General features: G+C 40.9%; 1 protein-coding gene and 1 long non-coding RNA gene across 5 annotated transcripts in view; both read left to right on the top strand.

The window, feature by feature from the left end:
* Window positions 1-6,186, top strand: part of AVL9 (AVL9 cell migration associated) — a 57,897-nt gene extending 51,711 nt beyond the window's left edge. For 2 of the 3 annotated variants that reach the window (XM_006066293.4, XM_006066292.4), the window contains exon 16: window positions 1,659-6,186. In XM_006066293.4, the coding sequence (XP_006066355.1) occupies window positions 1,659-1,774 (116 nt within the window). In that variant the 3' untranslated portion in view covers window positions 1,775-6,186. Of the gene's footprint in view, window positions 1-1,386; window positions 1,507-1,658 lie in introns of all 3 variants that reach the window. The other variant, XR_003110963.3, reaches the window with a different exon arrangement.
* A 2,151-nt stretch (window positions 6,187-8,337) lies between these two features.
* Window positions 8,338-22,913, top strand: LOC112586500. 2 transcript variants are annotated; one of them, XR_006552810.2, is made up of 6 exons: window positions 8,338-9,636; window positions 10,702-15,157; window positions 17,522-17,645; window positions 20,064-20,220; window positions 21,723-21,843; window positions 22,276-22,913. It is a non-coding gene; the product is annotated as an uncharacterized LOC112586500 (long non-coding RNA). The 2 variants fall into 2 exon arrangements; XR_003110961.3 differs by lacking the exons at window positions 8,338-9,636; window positions 21,723-21,843 and having other exon boundaries at window positions 10,412-15,157.
* Window positions 22,914-24,162: the final 1,249 nt, after the last annotated feature.

Below are 24,162 nucleotides of genomic sequence, written 5' to 3'. Positions count from 1 at the left end.
AATAATCGTAATTTTATACAAACTCTTTCAGAAAGTAATGGTTGAGGTAATACCTCCCAACTTGTTTTATGAGGGTGTATTACCCTGATACCAAAACCAGACAAATGGTTGTTAGGTATACCCTTCTGTACCTAGCTTTTTTCACTTTGGCTGTTTTGAAGATTATTCCATCTCTTTTTCTTGGAGAAGGAAATGGCAACCCACTCCAGTGTTCTTGCCTGGAGAATCCCATGGACGGAGAAGCCTGGTAGGCTGCAGTCCATGGGGCCGCACAGAGTCGGACACGACTCAAGCGACTTAGCAGCAGCAGCAGTAGCAGCCATCTCTTTTTCTAAAGAAATTTCTTGTTCCTTCTTTCCTATATTTTTAACTGTTTACTTTTATACTATTTCAGACTTAAAGAAATCATGTAACAGTGTACAGGGAACTCCCAGTTATCTCAAGTGCCCGGTTATTTACACTTGGCTACATTTGTTTTGTAATATCAGTATTAAAAATTGGGCCCATCTCATTCCTTAGCTCCTGAGAGCTAAGGGTTAGCTAAAGGTTAGCTGACTAACCCTTACTGAACACAACTCTAAAGCCCCAGAACTAGGTAATCTCTGTGCCAGGGCCCTCCTAGCTCTAATGTCCTGTACATCTGGAGATGGGTAAGAGAACTATTCTACAGACTTAAAGACAAACACGGGGTACACAGTCCTGTCACCCCTGTACAAGGGAATAGAATTAAATATATAAGCATTTATTTCCATACAATATTATACCTTTGACTTATTTTGAAATCTTTGTTTTTGATAGAAAAATTCTACTTCATCAAAGGTATATGATGTCAGTTAATTTTTAGTGATGCTGCTGATATTTAAATTCTATGGCCTGTTCCCTTCTTGCACACTCCCCTCTCCAAGAACAGTGAGTGTGTATGATTCAACTTAAATAATTTCATTATAACATCAGCTTTTGAGATAATGCTGTTAAAAGCAAAACAGACCTCAGGCAGATAGAGCTCTGTATGTTTTAATTTGGTGCACCATGGTTATTTATTTTATTTATTTGAGTGCTTCGGGCCTGTCTTTCAGTGTTGCAGGCTTTTCTGTGGTTGTGGTGCATAGGCTTAGTTGCTCCGAGGCATGTGGAATGCCAGTTCCCCGACCAGGGATCAAACCCATTTTTCCCTGCTTTGTAAAGCAGATTTCCAACCACTGGACCACCAGGGAAGTCCTGTGATGCAACATGATTTTAGATGACAATAACAAATTTCCCTAAGCAGCCTAACAACTCTTTCTTGTAGGTGGTTTTCACTTATAAACTTGGATTTGGGTTACAGAGAGCACATAGAAGTTTGGTTTTGTTTTGTTGTGTTTTTTTTTGTTTTGTTTTGTTTTTTAGCTCTCCAAGTCATTTAAGAACCACTGGCCTGGGAAAAGTTTCCCCAAGACTTTCAAAATACTTAGGAGAGCAGTGTCTTATCCCCAGACACTAGTCAGGTTCCTCTTAGACATTCCCATGGTAAGGGATTATTTTGAAACTAGAAGTGTCAGTTTTATTGTAGTGCCTATTAACGTATCAATGTGTTGCAGTTAAGTAGCATTGGTTTTTCAGTGTCTCTTAACAGAAGTGAAGACCATTTTCCTTCTGTTTTTCCCCTCCTTTCCACTCAGGCCAGTCGGTTGGAGGAGCTTTTTCCAGTGCGAAGACAGCTATGTCTTCATGGCTTTCTACTTTCACCAGTTCCACTCCACAGAGTCTCACTGAGCTGCCTGACGGGAAACCCTGAGCCGAGCAAGCCACCCAGAAGCTGCTGTCGCTTTTTTAAGTTTTAAGCGTCCCCTGTCTGTCTGCTGCTCCCAGACTGTTCCTCTTCATCGGCTGCAGGTCCACAGCAGGGGACCAATAGGTCGAACTGTTTACATGGACGGTTGCCCTCTGTCTAAATGAATGTCATGGGACACTGAAAAGATGAAAACCACAACCGCAGCCGGGACGGCTTCCCAGGTTGGGGTTTAAATTGACTACGTTTATTTCAGTCTGAGCCTGATTAAAACACACAGCGAACCTTCTAATGAATTTTGAGTTCTGACATTATACATTTGTTTACTTTAGAAAAGTTTCTCCTTGATGTAAGTTTTGTTCTGTTGTTGCTGTTTGAATATCCAGATGGATATTTATACGTGCTAAGATTAAGTTATATTACTATTTTAATTTCTCTAAAGTGAGCCCTAAAATGTTCTGATAGCGTGGAGGGGCCATACAATCCAACCCTTTGCTGTTATTTTGCTGAGTTATATGAGGATTTTTTTGTTGGTTGGTTCTTCACCTACAAAACAAATTTGTCATTCACTTCCTCCTGGAAACCATAGAAGTCAGAGGTGGTAGTTCTGAGGATGGAGTGTTTTGTGGTTTTAATTTATCCTTTTCCCATCCTACACACTTGCTTTGAGGTGTCAAGGAGTGTCACTGTGCTTTCCTCCTCTTCCTAATTGTTCAAGTAGATGTGCAAAGAATGAGCATGGTGATGGTTACAGCCGAGTTGCAACAGTTTAACTGTGTATTTAGGGCAAGACTTTTAAGGACCTAGGTAGGTTCTGTTGCAATCTTTACATGCGTTTTTTAACCCGAAGTTTGTGCCTTCTATTTCTTCTTTTGGACGGTTTTCCATTGGGTGTTTACAGATTTAACAGGTTTTTTCTCTGTCTTACTCTTCATGAAGCTTTTCGAGGCACTTGGCCTTCCTCCTTCCCTGATAGAAAATCCTCATGTAATCAATGTCTACCCCCTTCCAAAAGCATTTACAAAAGAAAAGATGATCTGTAAATATTAAATAGAATTCTCATCTTGGCTCACATTTAGAAAAGCAAGAGAAGAAAAACTTCAGCCATGATATTAGTCATGTTTTGTGAAGGACATCTGGGTTCATGTTAGACACAGGTGTGCTCACAACTGAAGATTTTTACACAACGAGACCTCATGTAGCTGCCAGGCTCAGCTCTCATTTGCTTTTCAAGGGGACTCTGGGTGTTCTCAGAGAGTACTTACAGGCGACAGACTGCTTTTTCAGTAACAAAAGATACTTGGGAAATACATTGTGAATATAATCTACATTTGATGTGATGAGTATTGAGAAAATCGGGGGCCTAATTAGGGAGGGGGACTCTTGATTATATTTGATTTATCCTTTAAGAAATGTTTGTGTAAGAAGCACTACTGGGGTGTGTGAAATGAAGCATAGGGACATAATCCATATATCCCTGAATTTTCCAATTTGTGTTTTAACACAAGTCCTACAAACCTAAAGCATACTTCCCTTTGAGTATAATGATTTAAGAATTCATTGATGATAAAGGGCTTATTGTGGGAAACATTAATTTTACTTCTAGGAAAGCTTTCTCAGGAAAATACTGTTTGAAGAGAAGAAGGTAGTACCGAACAAAAGTTTTAAAAGGTACTTTAAAGTTGCACTGAGACGAACATCTCGTTGTTTCATGAGGGCGCGTCATTGGCTAGAGTATGATAGGGTATCAGATAGCGTTCATAGTGCTGTGAGGGGTCAGCCAGCATGCTGCTAGTTCATCCTTTAGTTTGTATGATTTGTATGATTGGGGTGAATTCTCATCTCTCGTCATTCAAAGCAGCCCAGTCCACTTTGGAATCCCATTGAAATAAAAATAGTTACATAAAATTTAACTTTGCTTTGCTATCACTCCCCATTTTAATGCACACCTTAATGAAACTTTCTCTTCACGTTTCCAGTTAAGAGTTCCACCCTTACAGTGGTCATTAAACTGGCTTTCAACATAAAATGAATATTTCAGAAGATAGAACTTCTGTCATAGAGACGGTCAAACGACCATAACTATATTTATTCTTTCAGGTTCTAGGAGGTATGGGGGTCTTCAGGGAGTGCAAGCTGTCACATTGTTGGCGGGGCCCAGGGCAGCCAGCACAGGGAGAGGCAGGAGGCCTGGCCCCTGGTCCTGGGGGCCTGCGCTTCAGGTTTGGATTCTGGGCTCCGCCCAGCGGCAGCCTGGAAACAATAGCTTCCTCCAGTCCCTGGCTCTGTGAGCCGTAGCAGCCAGCACGGATGTGGCCGTCTGTGGACATATCACTGGTAAAGATGGGTGCTTTGCTTGGCCACAGTGCTTTCATCTGAGAACTTAGTGTGTTTAAGTAGGCCTGAGGGAGCTAGGGTCAGCCAGGCTTTTTCAGAGTGCGCCAGGCACACAGACTGCATCTACAGCTTGGTGGACACTTCTCTGCTATCCAGGTGACTTAAAGATAGTGTTTGGAAAAAGTTCCTGGCTTTAATTCCTACTAGGCACTGTAATGACGATGACATAGGTAAGGGAAAGAGGGCTAAAGCTGCCCCAAGTGTCCCAGGCTAATGAATAGAAGAAGTTGCCTGTCAAAGTGTGGCTTGTGGTTATTTTGTATTTGCATTGGCTCTTGTAACCAGGATGAATAGTCTATCCCCAAATCCGTTAGTGATTTGCCAGCCCTCTGACCCTAAAACAATTCTCTTCCACTTTTTGCTTTAAGAAACACAGCAGTAATATCCTTGGGCAGCAGACCAGAGCATATAACCTGATCTCCTCAACCTTATCTTGCTTTCTGAGTCCTATATTAAACACTGAATTTTTTTAAAGGATAATTTACTTAGAAAGGCAAGGAGGAAACAAACTTTGAAGGGAGAGAGGAGACATTTATTGTTGCAAAGCTGAGAGGTTCTTAAAGTCTGCATGAAAGAATTTTGGGAGCAGTATTTAATATGCTAAAGGATGTACGAGTTCTTTAATGAAGAAATTAGATTTTTCATCTGCTAGTTACAAGCTGTAAAATGAAGCTTTATCTCCCTGGCAGGCAAATTTTGGTTTGGTTTTGTGGAAGTTCAAGCCAGTGGTCCTTTTCCCTGAGGTGTGGTGATGAGTTTAGGAACACCCAGCTCTGGGAGGGGCCAGTGGACTAATCCTGAACCCTTGAACTATTATCTGCTTCAGCAATTTTGGAAAGTAGCCTGTTAGGATGGTAGCCGATGAATGTGGCCTGTTACTCTATTGGGGAGTTGGCTGGGACTCTGGAGATGGTATTGACACTGGCGTGCTCTGACTGTGTGGCCAGAGTATTCAGAGCCGCACAGCATTCAGTCTGCCCACCCAGTTCTGTGGTATCCTCTAAACAAGATAGAGAACGCAGCCCTGGTTTCTAGAAGAAGATTGTCATTCCACGTAGCGCAATGTGTTGCTAGGAGTTTTTTCATTCCAAGTCTTTGGGCTTCGTAACATTGGAATTGTTTTTTCATAATTCCCAACATTCCATAAATATTTGTCAAGGACAAAGAAAAGGAATGTGTTTCTTTATTCTTCTCACATAAATAACTTTGTACACATGACTTCCTGCTTTCATATGAAGGAGAAGAAACTAGCTCCCTTATGTGGCAGCTCCAAAATTAAAAGATTGTTGCACGTATAAGGGGTTGAATATATTTTATAAAACCAATGCATTTGTATTTCTGTGCTGTTCTAAAGATTACCTTTTTACTTATATTAATTAAAGATATAGAAAGTATATATTTAAATCATGTAAATGTGACTCATTAGGGAGTTTCCTCAATCTTAATATTCATCAGCTTCTCACACTCATATAGTATGCTGCTCAAATTTTTCTGTGTGCAATATGAACATTTGAACATTTCAGTCAGGTACTGAGCCAGAAAAGGTAATTGAAGTTTTTAGAAAACTTAACGTTGCTTAGAAAATATTTTGTTTTCTTGAAATAGTAATAATTTATAGCTGGAAAGATAAGATCAAGACTTATTTCAGGCCACTTGGTCGCTGGTTCCTAAATTTAGGAAGCACTTGATTAACAAGTTGTTGAAAGCATTTAGTGGGTACAGCAATAGTTTAAATACTTGAGATTGAAGGCTTTCCTCCGATCCCTTTCTAAGAAGTTTTAGCTTAGAAATCTTAGAAAGTTTTCTAAGGGAGTATAGCTGTGGTACATGTTCCGATCAGAAAGGTAGTTTCTCTTTGCTCTGTTAGTTTTATAATTTATAACAGTTATTTGTTTCTGTTGTCATTTGTTTTTTTTTTATGTTAAAATTATAAATCACGTCTAATCATACTGAATTATAAAACTTCTACTGTATCTTTCTTTTAAGGAAAAATGAGAATAAATTATCCTGTTTGTCCTGCATACAGTGTACTTGGTCTGTCTTCTTAGAAGTACCCTTCATGTTTCAGTGTGGTTTCTGGCCTGTTTCACCAATGCACAGAAGGGCCAGCTTCGTTTATTAGGAAACTAGCAGAACTAGAGGACTCATTGCTCATTATTTCTCTGTCGTTTTGAAATTACTTATGGTGGTACTTGAGTCTGTGAGATGGTTACCCTTGCAGCAAGAATGTTCAGAACCTGGGGCTACACAGCATACGGCCAAACAGAGCTTGGTCATTCAAGAACATCTTGTCACATGCTCACTGACAGAAATCCCCAGGGGACAGGGGCATTGTCGCAAGCAACTCATTTTTCCATCTGGACTGATGAGCTTCAGAATAGCCTTGACATTGCCACTGAGGACTCCTAACACATTTTCATATGTATTTCCATGTACCATGGTTTCTTTCCTTACAGCTGTTTTGCAAAACAGCTTCAAAGAAGGAGACAAGTTTCTTTGCCCTCCCGGGAATGGGCACTTCCTTGAGTGCAGGATTAAGTTTAAGGTACCAGTGTTCTTACAACGTGGACCATTGCTGCCTGGATCTGACAAGGTGACTGAGGCAGTAGAGCTCGACACTACTGGCATCTCCCCTTTCCCTAGGACCTGCCTTCCCAGGGACCTACACTTCAGGCTCTGCCATGGTGAGAGGATGGTCCCCCTTCGTCTCCTGGATCAGCGTTGCCTGGCGTTCATTCTCATAGGATGGGAGATACAATCAACAAATCTGGCAACATCTAGAAGGAGCATGATTATAGAGCCAGTTTCTTCCAAGGAATCACCCATTGTGAAGGGCTTCCCTCCTCCTGCAGTAATCACAGGCTCGGGGAACTGCTCAGTAACAGAACTGATCTGTCCCAAGTGTACAATCGACAAACCCCTAACTGGCCTTCGACTTTCACGTCACATGACTGATCCACTCCAGTCAAGATGGCTAAGGTCTAGTCATCAGCATAGGTAACGTGCTTTGTATGACTATGGAGTCAGGCTGGGAGCCTCTGGGGTAGGAGAACTGAATGGTCATACTTGTTGCTCTTGATCCCATGTATATACCTATTTTTGGAACCACTGACATCCCCACAGAATGCAAAAACTAAGATTCATATATTTCTAAATGTAGGTTTTATCCTTCACTGGACCTAGGTTCACTCCTGGGGCCCAGAGCTGTGGACTGTGGGGAAAATGATGAAAGTCACTTGATAAGATACTGATCATTGTTGAAGCCAGGTGATTGAGTACACAGGAGTTTGTTAGACTATTCTGGTGTTGTATATGTTTGAGAATTTTCATAATGAAAAGTTTAAAACTTGCTAGTCAAACAACTCTACTGCTGCTGAAAAGGCTCCGCTGCTGCCACCTCTTCCCTGGCAATACTCTCAAGTAGTTGCAGAGAATTTTGAAACCTTCAGTCAGGCTCTCAGCATCAAGTCAGTGTCTGCTAGTCCTCTTCTGACCTTATGTGGTTCTGGTCACTCATCCCTGTAAAGCAGAATCTCTCTCGTTAACTTTAGAATGGAAGGGCTGGGAAGGACAGAAAATAAGTTTTTGAAAGTTTGTTCAGTCACTGAGTTCTCACTGTTCCTCAGTAACTCACCTCTGTCCCATCTCATTCTAACTTCACTTCCATTGTGCCTGTGTGCTCAGTCACTTCAGTCGTGTCTGACTCCGCGACCCCGTGGACTGTAGCCCGGCAGGCTCCTCTGTCCATGGGATTCTCCAGGCAAGAACACTGGAGTGGGTTACCATGCCCTCCTCCAAGGGGTCTTCCCAATCCAGGCATTGAATTTATGTCCTATGTCTCCTGAATTGTGGCAGATGTTTTACCGCTGAGCCACTGGGGAAGCCCTCACTTCCATCATTCCTGGTCCATTATGCCTGCACGTTACTGGTTTCCCTACTTCCAGTCCACCCTACCCCTCACACCCAGATTCATCTCCCTAAGACTTTAGGGTATTTTTAATTGTCCCTTGCTACATGATAATCCGGAGAAGGCAATGGCACCCCACTCCAGTACTCTTGCCTGTAGAGTCCCATGGATGGAGGAGCCTGGTAGGCTGCAGTCCATGGGGTCGCAAAGAGTCAGACACGACTGAGCGACTTCACTTTCACTTTTTACTTTCCTGCATTGGAGAAGGAAATGGCAACCCACTCCAGTGTTCTTGTCTGGACAATCCCAGGGACAGGGGAGCCTGGTGGGCTGCCGTCTCTGGAGTCGAACCAGAGTTGGACACGACTGAAGTGACTTAGCAGACATGATAATCCTCCAAGTCTACTTAACTGTCTGCAGAATTAAATCCAGGTTCCTAAATCAGGCACTCAGTGTCTGCCACACAGTAATGTCCTGAGCTTCTCCAGTGACCCCCTGGCCTCCACAAGCCCCCGGCTAACTGACACCTTTGCTGTGATGACACTTTCCTTCCCTCTAGCCGTTGGATAAGCATTGAGAAAAGCCCTGTAGACACTAACTGAAAGTCAGCTTCAACCCCTCTTGTTCTTCAGAGTCTCCCCTCGGGCTAACCTAAGTTCTTTCTAAAATACTTGGACTCAGCTTTTATCATTGATGTTGTTCAGTTGCTAAGTCGTGTCCACCTCTTTGCGACCTCATGGACTGCGGCACGCCAGGCTCCTCTGTCCTCCACTATCTCCTAGAGTTTGCTCAAATTTGTGCCCATCGAGTCTGTGATGCCTTTATTGAGCACCACACAAATAGATGCTTCCCAGTTTTGGAGATTTTCAGCTAGCAAAACTTTAAGAAAGGGATGGCAAATTAAGTGTGAGATATACATCTGGAAAGAAACGTATACATTAAGATTAACCAGTCATACAACCGATGCCCAGGGAGGAAATAGGGTATTGCCAGCACCTAAAACGCCCCATCCTTTGTGTCTTTCCCAGAGCATAATTCTTCCTCCAGAGATATTTGGTTCTCGGATTTTGGAGATAATTATTTCTTTATAGTTCTACCTCCTCCTTCCTATGTATATATACACAAAGCATTGTTTTGGTCTTTGAACATGTATAAATGGAATCACCTCATTGGTATTGTCTTTTTCTGCCTAATTTTGGTTTTCGGAAATCATTCTTTCACTGTTTCCTAAGGTGTCTCACTGTACAGCTGCACAGTTATCCCCTCTACTGTGGGTAGGCGTTGGCCATTTCCGGTTTGAGGTTTTCGTGAGGATCAGTGCTTCTCTGACCCTTCTAGAATACACCTCCAGTGCACCTAATGTGCATTTTCTGTAGGGGATAAATGTGGGAATGAAACTGGAGGCATGGAAATATGTATCCCTCTAAACTTTTTTGTTAATGTCAACTTGTTTTCAAAGAGATGGTGCTATTTACCCTCCCACCAGCAGGGCATGAGAACAGCATTGTTCCACATCGTCCCCAGTGCTTGGGTATCATCAGGAATTTAAATTTCTCCTGATTTGGTGAGTGTAAAATGGTATCTCACTGTGGGTTTTAATTTGCATTTCCTTGTTGTAAAATTGAGTACCTTTTTATTTATTGATTGATTGTTCAGATTTCCACTTTGGGGAAATGCCTATTTGTTTTTTACCCATTTTTCTATTTGTCTGTCTGCTTGAGTGTGTATGTGTGCATATGTCTGTCTATAGATATATATTGTTAGGGATTGCTGGATACTATTTCTTCACTATATTGCAGATTTCTTGTTCTGTGGCTTACCTTCATTCTTTATGGTCTCTTTTGCTGAATCAAGTTCTTAATGTAGTCAAACTTTTATCTTTCCTCTTAAGATTAGAGGAAATCCTACCTTTTTGTGTTTAAGAAATTTTTTTTCCACCTCAAGGTCATAAGGATATTCTCTATAATCTTCTAGTGTATCAGTTTTCCTTTTCATACTTAAAGAATTTCTCTACCCGAAATTTCTTTCCCAATCCCCACCCTCTCTTCCTTACCCAGTATGACTAGGAAGTCTTGGCACTTCTTATTTTGCTGAGTAAGACTCTTTATTTATTTATTTTTGTTTTTTTAAGAAATCTTTATTGAAATATATTGATTTACAGTGTGTTTGTTCGTTTCAGGTGTACAGCAAAGTGATTCAGTTATATTTTTTATACTCTTTGCCATTATAGGTTATTATAAGATATGAAGTAGAGCTCCTTGCGCTATACAGTAGATCCTTATTGGTTATCTATTTTATATACAGTAGTGTGTATATTTTAATCCCAAACTCCTAATTTATCCTTCCCCCTCCCCTTCCCCTTGGTTACCATAGGTTTGTTTTCTATGTCTCTGTGAATACTTCTGTTTTATAAATAAATTATTTGTATCATTTTTTTTAAGTTCCATATATAAGCAATGTCATATAATATTGGCCTTTCTCTTATTACTGTCACTTCTTACCAAGACATTTTGATACCAAAACATGAGAAGAGCATAGATCAGAGTAAAGGTGAACCCTTTGAATCAAATAATTAACTCTTTGTGTTATACTTATTTAATTTGTCCATATTTTTCTCATTTTGTTACAGGTCCTTTGCAGAACTTCGCCTAAGTATAAGTTTATGAAGATGGCAGAAGGAATCCTTTTTTTTTTTTTTTAATTTTGAAAGGCAGATGTTCTCCAAATCTAACAACCACATAAATGTCCAGTGTGTCCATAACTGTCCAGAGCAGCCACTAGCAATAAGGACTTCTAACACTGTAGCGGAGATGTATACTGGCCTCCAGAGATCCAAGATGTACACATATTTGACTACTTGCCCTGGGAAGTCACTCTTAAAACTAACGCAAGTCCCTCATACTGCATTTTAAATACCACCTTCTTCCCATCAAGCATTTGAGTGCCTACTGTGTACACACACAGTATATGCCCCACACATAGCAGGGGGAGATGGACAATTAATATGGATGGTTACCATGGATGGTAAAGGCCGGGTCAAGGGTCAAAGCCCAGGCCAGTTTGACCACAGCATGGCGGCCAGCTGCTTTTTTAGAGATTGAGTAGATGTTGGCTCAGCTGGTAAAGAACTTGCCTACTAATGCAGGAGACACAAAAGATGCTGGTTCAATCCCAGGTTGGGAAGATCCCCTGGAGGAGAAGATGGCAACTCCTCCATTATTCTTGCCTGGGAAATCCCATGGACAGAGGAGCCTGGTGGGCTACAGTCCATGGGGTTGCAAAGAGTCAGATACGACTGAGCACACATGCACTTGTAGATGTTTCTTTCGCTGAAGACTGTAATGGTTTTAGGAGTGAGGTGGGTTTAGAGGAAGAAGCTGTAAGATACAGAGAGCTCCAGGGCCTTAGGAGAACAGCATAGGCAAAGACTGGGAAACAGCAGATGTTCTTTGGTGTGGCTAGAACATAAATGGCAAGGAGAGCTGAGCAAGAGATGAGGCTAAGGCCAGACCAGGAAAAAGAGATCCCTGTCAGCCTGGCAAAGGGGGGCGGACTTGCTCTAAAAGGCCAGTGGAAAACCTTAAAGGGCTTCCTAAGAGCAAGTGGCAGGATGCTGCATTTGAAAAGTTCATTCTGGCTTGGGCACCACAGCATTTAGACTAGGGGCTTGTGAAAGAAAAGCAACTCCAAAGTGATTGTGGGCAGTGCCAGGAGAGCACAGAGGACTCTTCAGCATCAGTTGTTACCTTTTTTGGCCATGGATCTTAGTTCCCTTACCAGAGTTGGAACTCGCACCCTCTGTAGTGGAAGTGCTCAGTCTTAACCACTGAACCACGAGAGAAGTCCCCATTGAAGTTACTCCTTTTTGGCAAAAGAGAGACCCAAGAGACACTTGCCACCATTGCTGTGTGGATATATTTAAACCTGGGTGCAACTCTCTTTTTAGTTTACCAGCAAGAAGGATATACTTCGTGTATTCAAAAAGTCCATCTGTGGTTAACATCTGGACTTTGATTTATATTCAGTCTAATGCATGGAATTTTGATTCTGGTCAACGTTACCAGATGAACCATGTTCTCTGAGGAATGATTAGCCCAAAGTAGGACAGAAGAGAATCTGAGAAGTAGCCTTTCCACCTGCCCCTTGGCTCTGCCCTAGGAAACAGTCACCCAGCAGCACTTCCTGGAAACCACCGAGACAGAAGTTACAGGGCACCGGCCTCGGCTGCAGAGATCCTGAATTGGTTCTTTGTACAAGATCATCTCTTAGACACCAAAGCCTGAGTGCCCTCAAAAGATCATTCACTCCCTCTAAATGCCTTAGAAATGGAAATTCTCAGGTAAGGTTTTAACAGATGAAGATAAATGAGTATTTTTTGTGTGTGTCACCCACTTTATGGTTATTTAAAAGCCCAAGGCCAGCAGGACTGAAATTTTTAAATCTTATATTTTCCAACAATCATATTTTAAAGTGCGTTTTTCCATTGGTGATAGATTGTGCATTTTGAGACTTGAGGTTTAAAACATTTTTATTTTGTGTGCCATTTAATTCCACTCCTTTGAGCATCTGGACTTAAAGAATCCTTAGGATTTTTCCTCTTGGGTCTCCTTGGAAAATAAGGATGCTAGTTGCTACTTCTCTAGTTGGAAAACATGTTTTCTGTTTCCTTTTAAGTTATCAGGTTAAATTCAGTGACTATTCTCCCAGAATTCTGTTCTTACAGGCTATTCTGTAAGAGCAGATTGTATTTCCAAAGTTTCTGATACAATTCTCAGGGAATGTGGAATGGGTTTCCTAATGGACAATGTTGTTTATGGGAGCTGGGCCTCAGCTCGTAAAAGCCTATATGTCAGAGAGCCAGAGTATGTACCAAATAAGTACAAGGTGCTAGAGAACTGAAATGCTCCACACAAGAGACAGAAAAATGTGATAACCTACAACTTGACAGCTGAAAACATAGCTACCCTCTGCACAGCTCCAGTGGGAATAAGTCAAGATTCAGTCACAAAACCACTTAACTATGGGTGAGGTGCTGTTCAAGGGTCCAGGAGACAAGAGGAGATCTGCTCAAAATTTTGATATTAAAAAGAGTGATGAATATCTTGAGAAGTCCAATAACGTGCCATGTCTGGAACAATCAGAGACGGCTTCCTGTGACATTCACAGGAATGAGAATGAGGTGACATTCACACTGCTCCTTGAGTGAAGATGTTAAGATTTTGAGTAGAGACAGTAAAGATCAGAGCACATTTTTAGTCTAACCAGGGATCCTATGATCTGTGATGCAGGAGAAGAAGGGATCAGTGGCTATAGGCCTATGAAGAGATACGGAGTGATGACAGAGGAGAAAGAAGTGAACAGTCTCTGGAGATGCTAAAGCCAGAAGGAACCTGAGAAGTATAGAAACCATCCGAGATTAGCCTTGGTGAGAAGACAAAGATTAAGGGAAAGAGAATGAGGAGGAGGGAAATCCCTGCCAATACAGGAAGAAAAATAAGTACCTGTAAGGGTTCATCTATATGTTGAGAACCTCTGTTGGATGAGGTGGTCACCTTCCCAGAGTCAGGAGTACGAAATACTCCATCAAGTAAGCTGTAAAGTTTGGAAAGTGCAATTAGCTTTATATCAATGTCACAAAACAAGGCATTTTGAAAAGAAACATCAAGTTGTTTTCTATGGGGACCAAAAGATGCTTTTCCCAGTTTCAAGCTGTGACAGATTTCAAGTCCAAACATAATGTTGATTAAAATCGACTATTTTCACTGATCATGTGGTTATATGAGTGTGCTCAGTCGCTCAATCATTTCCAACTCATTGCCACCCCGTGGACTGTAGCCCAACAGGCTGCTCTGTCCATGGAATTCTCCAGGTAAGAATACTGGGGTGGGTAGCCATTCTCTTCTCCAGGAATCGAACCCGGGTCTCCTGCATTGCAGGTGGATTCTTTACTGTCCGAGCCACCAGGGTATACAGGATAACAATAAAATGAGTATTCCATCACTTGATTTAAGATGGTGTCTCTCATCACTCTAAGCTGGGGAAAAGATGGGAAGAGGGGAAAGGCCCAGGGAAGCACACAGGCTGCTTCCCTCAGGGCCTCCTGCCTTGTGTTCCAATCGCTACCTGAGTTTCCCTCACTGGGAGGGGATTTCTGTTCTGAGAACCCCAAAAGCTGAAGACAGTACAGTCCTGGATTGTTATGTGACCGTGGGCACATTTTTAAAAAAACCAGAAAACTCCAGGCCTGTGTTCTGAATAAAATGAAGGAGGAGGATTAGTGGTTTTCAATCTTCTCTTAGGTGGGAAACTGCTCAGACAAAGTCCTCCGGGTGCTGACTGAAGGAGACGCCTCCCCCGGCACTTCGCTGTTTATTCATTCCTCATTTAGGTCTCCATGACTCAGTGCTTCCTGTACTGTATCGAGTTCCCACACTCCAGCAGAGTTTTTTTTAAAGCGTGTCAGAATGTTAAGCTAACACTTATTTCATTGCTTTAAGAGAGATGGGCTTTTAAGGAGGACGGTCAAAAACGCAAGTGTGAACCTTTTTATGATCCTGTCCCTTCATCAGGAAAGCATCTAACTCAATGTCAACGGACTTAATCCCCGCTAAGCCTGATTGGCATTCCATTCCTAACAGTTAATATCAAGGAGATAATCCAAAAGGGGAAAAAAAAAAAAAAAGCCATGTGCATGGAGTTCTTTGTCATTGTATTTTTCATTATAATGAAAAATGCAAAACTAGAAACAGCCAACAGGAGGAAGGACGAGTTACGGTGTTCAGTGTCGTACTAATAAGTTCGCTGCTCACTGTCACATCAGACGGCTATGAGAACAATCACTGTGGAAACGGGATAACGGGGAGAAGAGCAAAGTGCAGAACAGTGATGCATGTAAAGGAGGTGGGAGTCCAGTTTGCTTCCCCTGCATTTCTCCTCCCTCTTCCCTGTGTCTTTTCTCAGTTTCTCCCACGTTGCTATTGAAACATGGAAAAATGAGTTGATTTATGAGGTCAATAACCCTGTGGTGATTTTCTGCTTCTGAACTGTGTCTTGAAGGAGGCCACAGAACCCAAGCACTGAGAGAGGTAAAGAACTCATTGTTTAGTAGCTAAGTCATGTCAGACCCTTTTGCGACTGCATGGACTATAGCCCACCAGGCTCCTATGTCCGTGGGATTTCTCAGGCAAGAGTACAGGAGTGGGTTGCCGTTTCCTTCTCCAGAGGAACTTCCCAACCCAGGAATAAAACCTGCGTCCCCTACATTGGCATGTGGATTCTTTACCACTGAGCCACGAGGGAAGCCCCAAAGAACTCATTGAATAGTAGTTAGAGCCTCGGGCTTCCAGTGCCTTTCTGCCCTGCTGGGACCTGAATATATTTCCATCACCATCCTTACTGTTCTAGTTTTGTGATGAACCATGAGGACAGGAGCATAGCACATAGTAGGCACTTGTGACATGAACAAAACCCTCCTTTCCTTCCTCTGTGGTTGTGACTTACCAAGAAGCACCATGTAACTGATGCAGTGATACAGCCAAAGAAACTAAGAAAGCAGTGCTTTCAACTATTTTCTCTTACAAAGTACGTGGTGAAACTTTAAGAGGATATTTAGCACCACAAAAAGTAGGCCAAGGGTAAGAAAAACTCTCCATACCCAAGAGACTTCAGCTGACCAAATTAAGTCTGATCCAGAATAAACAGTTCTCATCTGGAAGTCTAGCAGTTCCAGAAAGTACTGTCCAGGGAAAAAGGCCCACGATGCTGATCTGCATACTTATGTAACCCTTAGCAAAGTGGGAATAAATACCATTGCAAAGGGGTGCACAGGAAAAACCAAACGTGAGCAAGTAACAGTTCTTGGACCTTAAGAAGAAGACTTTATTCCTGAAGAAAAACCAGGCCCCTTCCCGTGAACTTGACCAACGTCAGTTTTGCCCATGCTCACCCAGCATCCAAAGCCTAAACCAAGATTTCTATTATCAGATCCCTCCAGTGTGACTTGCCTCGTGGTCCAGTGGCTAAGACTCTGCACTGCCAGTGCAGGGGGCCTGGGTTAGATCCCTGGTCAGGGAGCTAGATCCCACATGGTGCAACGAAAGATCCTGCTCGCTGGGAAAGATTGAAGGAAGGAGAAGGGGATGACAGAAGACGGATGGTTGGATGGCATCACTGACTCAATGGACATGAGTTTCAGCAAACTCTGGGAGATGGTGAAGGACAGGGAAGACTGGCGTGCTGTAGTCCATGGGGTCGCAAAGAGTTGGACACAACTGAGTGACTGAACAATAACAACAACCTAATTAATCATAAGGACATTATCTTTCTGCAGCACCCAAAATGAACCTATTCCAGTACTATCTCATGCCGATAATGATCGTGGTTATGCAGGTCTATTTCCTTACCAACGAACTTCGGGAGACGATACTCCATCTTTTAACCATCAAGTGGAAATTAATCTTTATATTTTACTTATTCATCCAGTAGTCATAGTTATTACTGGCACATATTGAACAACTGGATGTGCTAGACAAGGTGCTAACAACTTTAACATGTGTAAAACAATGTTAATAATCCTATTTTAAAAATTTTACCTATTTTTGGCTGTACTGGGTCTTCACTGCTGCTTGGGCTTTTCTCTAGTTGCAGAGCATGGACTCTAGGGCACGTGGGCTCAGTAATTGTGGTTCCCGGGCTCTAGACCACAGGCTTAATAGTTGTGGCACATGGGCTTAATTGCCCCTCAGCATGTGGATCTTCCTGGACCAGGGATTGAACCCATGTCTCCTGCATTGATGGGGATTCTTTACCACGGAGCCACAAGGGAAGCCCAATAGGATTATTAGCTCCAGGAATTTCCACTGGAGAAGGAAATGGCAACCAACCCACTCCAGTATTCTTGCCTGAGAAATCCCATGGACAGAGGAGCCTGGCGGGATACAGCCCATGGAGTCGCATACGACTTAATGACTAAACAGTAGCAAATAATCTTACTAGTAGAAATTATTTTCCCCAATTTTTGGAGGAAAAACTTGAACCAATGAAACTCAACTTTATATCATATATCATCCACTACACTCAAAAAGACCATTGAACTGTAAGAGACATGGGGGGTCTTCAAGTTCAATCTCCTCACTGTTGTTTACCTTCCTTTATTATGGGAATACTCACATACATTGAAAAGTATAATAAACCTCTTTATAATAAACCACTCGGCTTCAGTAGTCATCAATTTATGGTCAGTCTTATTTAATCTTTACCCTCGCTTATTTTCCTCCATCCCATAGAATATTTTGGCCCTAATATCTTTTTAGTCCTTATCTGGAAATAATTTCAAACCTACATACAAGTTGCCAAAATGAAAATATTTTTAAAACCCATTACCCTTTACCTCTATTATTAACATTTATTCATTTGCTCCATCAGTACTTTTTTTTTCTCTCTCTCACCAGCCCCCCCACCCTACCCTTCAACTTTTTGGTTGCGGTTCAGTTGCTAAGTCGGACTCTTTGCAACCGGATGTACTGCAGCACGCCAGGCTTCCCTGTCCTTCACCATCTCCCAGACATTTGTGGGGTAAGTTACATACGTCACAATGCTTTATCCCTGAATACTTCATTGTGTATTTCCTAAGCATAAGGGTATTCTTTAATAGACTGTGGTATAATCAACTTCAGTAAAATGAACACTGACTCATTACTTTATCTATTCTTATTCCAGTTTTGTCAATTGTGTTCCTTAGAGCGTTTCTTTCCCCTTCAGTATAGCATCCGGTTTTGGGTGAGGTTATTACATTTAGTTGTTAGTCTCTTTTGATCAGGAACATTTCCAGAGCTTTTGTCTTTCATGACATTGACATTTTGGGAAAATGAATCCCTTTCCCTTTCTTTTTTTTTTTTCTTTTTGAGCCATGCTGTGCACTGTTCAGGATCTTAGTTCCCCAGCCAGGAACTGAACCTGTGTTTCCTGCAGTGGAAGCGTAGTCTTAACCACTGGACCTCCAGGGAAGTCCGTCTTTTCCTTTTTTTAACAAGACATTTCTCATTTGATGTTTGTCTGCTGTTTCCTTATGATTAGACTCAAGAAATGCATTTTTGGCCAGAACATTACCTAGATGAGGCTGTGTGACCTTCTCAGAGCATCACATGGGAGCTATATGATATCCATCTCTCCTTTCTGGTGGTGGTAATCTTCACCAGTCAAGGTTGTTGCCCAGCTTCATCACTGTTCAATTACTGTTTTTTTCCCCTCTCATAAATAATAAACAGCCTGTGGGGAGACACTGTAAGATCACAGAAATGTTCTGCTTATCAAAATTTCCCCTACATTCAGCATTTGTGTTTCGTTACCTGTTGCTGCATAATAGGTTATGCCAAAACTTAGTAGATTAAAACGATAAATATTTATGATCTCACACAGTTTTTGTGGGTCAGCATGTTGGTGCTGCCTTGGCTGGATGGTTCCTGGCTCAGGGTCCCCTTATGAGGTTACATTCCAGCTGTTGGCCAGGAGCTGCTGGCACCTGAAGGCTTGACTGTGGCTGGAGGAATCCACTTCCAGAATGGGTCGTTCACATGCCTGGGAAGTCAGTGCGGAACTGAGGAGGCTTCAGGTTCCCTGCCAGATGGACCTCTCCAAAGGGTCACTTGTGTATCCTCTTTGCATGGCACTGGGTTCCTCTAGAGCAAGTGATCCCTAAGAGGGAAAGGAGAGGGCAAAGCCTTGTGACCTAGACTTAGAAGCCACACACTCACTTCCACTTACAGTCAGCTCGTTAGAAGTGAGGAGCCAAGTCCAGCTTACATTCCAGAGAAGGGAAATTTAGCTCCAACTTTAAGTTCCAACCCTCTCTCTCTTTATGTTTTGGTGGGCTCATCGATTGGTTTGTGGGATCTTACTTTCCTGACCAGGGATTGAACCCATGCCTTCCACAGTGAAAGCACTGAGTCCTAACCACTCGACCTCCAGGGAATTCCCTAAAATCAACTTTTGAACAGAGACTATCAAAGAATTGGTGGACATCGGTTAGGGCCATTACAGCATCCTTTGATGATTCTTGCCTGGCTTAATCCTTACTCAAAATGATTTCCCATCTATCCTGTATTATTTTAAAAGCAAATTATAGCATCATATTTCATCTATAAATTTTTGGGAATGTATCTCTTTAAAATGAGTATTTTTAATATTATACTTATAATGTTATATATTATAATAGCAAATAGCAGATCCCCTGGAGGAGGAAATGGCAACCCACTCCAGTATTCATGCCTGGATAATCCCATGGACAGAGGAGCCTGGCGGGCTACAGTCCGTGGGGTCACAAAGAGTGGATACAACTGAGCGACTGAGCAGTCAGGCAGTCAGTATTTAAATTTCCATGTGTCCCATGAATGCTGTACTTTTTATTGAGAGACAATTCACAAGCCTCCAAGTTCACTCTTTTAAAGTGTTCAGTCCAGTGGTTTATAGTATTTTGAGTTGTACAATCAACACCACTAGTTAATCACCTCAAGAAGAAACCCTGTATCATTAGCAGTTACTTCCATTTCCAAATCAGTCCCTGACAACCACTAATATGCTTTCTATGGATATGCTTTTTCTGGATATGTCATATAAAGGGAATAATTACAGTATGTGACATTTTATGTCTGATTTCTTTTGAAACCTTGGATGTAATCCATGTCACCTGCCTTTACTAACGAAGGTTTTAAGACTTTCAGGTCCTCCAAAGCAGCACGTAGCCTAAACAACGTGTCTGCCCAAGTTGTTTTTCAGGAACTTGGAGTCAGCTGCATCTGCTTCAAGTTGAGCCAAAGTCAGCTGTGTCTGCTCTGAACTGAGCTGTTTAGGTCAAGATGGGACCACCAGGCCTTCACCTGGGCACGCAGGAGCATCTGCTTGTGCTGCATTGAATGTGCAGAGGCCTGTAGCTTTGCTATGCCTGCAGAGAACAATTATCACACCTTTTCCCAATCATCTTTCCTTTCTCCCCAGGCCTCAAACCACCCTGCTTCTTTGTTCTTTATCCCATACCTGAGACTCTTGCCTTCAGGGAAGCAGATTAGAGACTCGTTTTCCTGTCTCCTTTTGCTACAAACCTCTGCATCACACTGTTTTGACTTCCTGCGCATCTGGCAAAACAAACCTGGTGGTAATACCTTCACTTAATATAAAGTTTTTAAGGTTGATTTATGTGGAAGCATGACTAAGTACTTCAGTCCTTGCTGTGGCTGGATAGTATTCCATTGTATGGAGATACTACACTTTGTTTATCCATTTTTTGGCTATTTGCAAATAATATTACCCATGTACAAGTGTTTGTGTGGAGCCCTATTTAATTTGTTTCTTTGAATTGGTACCAAAATCAAGTCCACATAATGCCATTAGCTGATAAATCTTTTAAGTCTCTAGAGGTTCCTCTACAATTTTGTATTTTTTTTCCAATTTGTTGAAGAAATTGAGTCATCTGTCCTGTACAGTTTTGCAAAATCAGGATTTTGCTGATTGGATCCTTTAGATATAAATAATTTAACGTGTTACTCTAATATCTATAGTTTCATAGATTTTTAGCTGAGTGTAGAGGCTTGATCAGATTCAGACTTGATGGGGGAGGGAAGGCTGGAAAGATTATATGGTCTGTTATTCTACAAACATCTTTTTCTATATTAGCAGCCATTGATGATTATTGCCTAGATCCACTATGGAATGAGAAGTAGCAATACTTTAATTCTGTCATTTCTTTATTAGCTAGAATATGGTATAAAGAAAAAATTTGCCCTTAACTATTTTGTTACTGTATCATTCAATTTATATATAAAAGGAAGGATAAAATGCTTGAATGTTTCCCTTTATTTCCTAGTTTTCAAAATGAACTGATTCATTATCATACTCTAATAATGACCAACTATTTGTGAGCTTTAAAAATTAACTCATGAAATCCCCTGGAGGCCCATTGGTTAGGACGTGGAGCTTTTACTGCCCTGCAGGGTTTCATCTCTGGTGGGAGAACTAAGATCCCAGAAGTTGCTTGGGGTGGCAAATAAAAATAGCCATATTAAGAAACTTCTCATCTTGAAGTCTTCATCCCTTCATTCTCTTAACCACTGAAGCATAAATTACCTCAGAGAAATTTAAATACTAGTATTTGAACTTTATACATAATATTCTTTGCAGTTCCTTTTTATTTTTAAAGGGTGAATTGGTTTTTAATAAGTCAGTATCTGTTTATACTTTTCTCTTGGTTTAGGACATGATGTTTGATCATGAGAGCTTTCAATGGTATATGGAATAAGAGAAAAAATCTGCCAAATGCATTAGAAAGCATTTGAATAGAAATACTGGTTCCTATTTAAAACACTCTTTTCTGCATATACCCAAATGGGAGCAAAAGATTCCTTAATATTTAATTTTTATATTGTTAGAGACAATGGGTTTAATAAATTCCTTTTTACCTGTTGTGTATTTTTAGTTGTTTGGTAACTGAGTTCTAAGTTCTTTCACATAAACTCCATTTCAAGCCTTGTTTGTTTTCAAGTACTCAAATGTATATCTCATTTTGAACATGAGACATATATAATATGTCTGAAGCATCTTTATAAAAATATATAGAAGTCTTTAAAATGCTGAACTGTAGTACCTGCTTATTTTTTTTAGTCATTAGCAGAGAAAAAAGTTTTATCAAGAAGTTACTGATGTGAATGTGCAATTTACAGTGATTTCATATATGCTCCCCAGCTTCAAAATCACTTAGAACTACAGCTGTGGTTTCTGGAAGGTCAGTTGTTGCTTCCTCAAGTTACACCTGTACAGCTTGGATTTGAGTTTTTAAAGAATATTTAACTATTAAAGAAGTTATCTTAGGGAAAGGGAAGTTTGAGTTGTATTCATCGTTTTGGCTGGGTTAACAATGGCTTCAATTAAATTGTTTGAATTATAAAGTAAGTATAATTATGGTAAAGAAGCTCAGCCTCATTTTTAAATGTTGAATCACATTTTTTAATTTTATTTCTTTGTTTCTATACTATAGAAACTTCAAAATTTAGGACCACTGAAATATGCCAAGTTCTGTTTTTAGATTGTGTGTTTAGTTTTTGTTGTGTTGATTAGTTTGCTTTTTTAAAAATTTTTTATTGGAGGGTAATTGCTTTACAGAAATTTTGTTTTCTGTCAAATCTCAACCTTTTTTTTTTTTTTTTCCCCCCTAAAGAAACTGAAAATGCTACATCTACTAGTGGAAGAAAATGCTTTGGTTTGCGCTGAAGATTTTGCTGTTGTTCAAGCATATTGTGATTAAAGATTACAAAGAATAATGTTAGTTAAATGCCAATGAAGTCTTTTTATATGAAGTGTAGAGATTCTGGGGGTGATGGCGGCAGCGGTGGCCCTGACTTCCTTATGTAAAATACTTGAACATTCCCATCAATACTGCCATCATCTGTTTGATATTCCCAGTAGGGAATTCCCTGGGTGTCCAGTGGTTGGGACTCAGTGCTTCACTGCTGGGGCCTGGATTCAATCCTGGTCATGGTACTGAGATCCTACAAGTCACATGGCCAAAAAAACAAACAAAATCTCCCAGTATATTTTCTCAAAGTCTATTTACTTAAAATGGTATGGAATGACATAATAAGGAATAACATCTGAATTACAGACACACAGAAATAATTCAATATTTAAAAATAACTTTCATATTTTGGCAGGAACACATAAATAGAATTTTTGATATTCATTATATTAGGTGATTAATGCTATTTCTTTTAATATAAAGTCCTCTTATTTGGAGTTTAATATTTCACATGTTTGAATGTGTACAATATTCCCAAATAAAAATAATTAAAATTTTCAGGCTAATGTTTTTGTTTCTGAAGACAATAAAGAGATTATTTAGTAGATCATTTCCAAGAAAAAAAAACACTGATATATTTTACAGTGGTATCCCCTAGGAAGTTCCATGGATTAAGGGTAAAAATAAGTTCTTTTGTATATCATTAAACAGCTGGCACTGTCCCACAGAGAGGAATATTTTCAAAATGGGAAATATATGATACAATATGTGATTAGTATTGGGAAAATATTTTCAAATACATCTACTGTTTGTATTTTAATGTTTTTCCACTAAAAATAATGTTACTGGTACAATGAGAAATAACGGAAAATTAACCACAATAAAAGTGAAAGGTGTTATAATTCAGAAGTTCTAATTTTCAACAAATTAGCCTAAATATCTTCTTGATTGATTGGAGTTTTTATTCTTACTGTTGCTCATACTGCCCTCTCTCTGCTCAGTGGCTTTTTGGTTTGCTTTTAATTTTTTGTGGCCTTGTCTGTCCCTACACAGCCAGACCTGGGAACTGATTCTGGGGAGCCTTGATGCTGAATCACCATGGAACGCACACGTGCAGTTAGCTCTTGCACACTTGCCCTTGGGCATCAGGCCCCTCTGCCCCACTAGGCCGCATTCCTGGGGCCAGGAGTTTGTCCCCACTCTGCAACTGATGAGGGGGTTCAAATGGTGTTTACAGTTCCTGCTGTCCTTGTGGGTCTAGTTAATTATGAATCTCAGGTGTCTCCCATCCCATGGAGCTGTAGTCAGGCCTGGTCAATGGTTCTTGTTGACCAGTGGGTTCCAAAGTCATTTGATATGACGCTCTAATAGTCTGTGATAGCTTTTTTTTTTAATCTATTTTTGGATGTGCTGGGTCTCTTGCTGAACACATGCTTTCTCCAGTTGTGCTCAGGCTTCTCACTGCAGTTGCTTTTCTTGTTGCGGAGCATGGGCTCTAGAACTCATGGCCTTCAGTAGTTGTGGCGCTTGGGTTAGTTGCCCTGCAGCATGTGGAATCTCACAGCAGGGATTCAACCCATGTCCCCTGCTAAGACAGGCAGATTGTTATCCACTGCACCACCAGGGAACTCCCGGATAGCTTTCTTTATATCTGGAAAAATAAGATATTCTAAGCTCCTTTGTACATTTGTTTTTTCTTTTTTTGAAATTGAGGTGCTTCTTTTTCTAACTTAATTTTTATCTTATATTGGAGTATATTTACAATGTGGTGTTAGTTTCAGGTATACAGCAAAGTGATTCAGTTATACA

The sequence above is a fragment of the Bubalus bubalis genome, chromosome 8, assembly GCF_019923935.1.
Source record: "Bubalus bubalis isolate 160015118507 breed Murrah chromosome 8, NDDB_SH_1, whole genome shotgun sequence".
Classification (NCBI taxonomy): domain Eukaryota; kingdom Metazoa; phylum Chordata; class Mammalia; order Artiodactyla; family Bovidae; genus Bubalus; species Bubalus bubalis.
The sequence above is the reverse complement of the archived record's forward strand: the minus strand, read 5'-3'. Positions and strand labels throughout refer to the sequence as shown.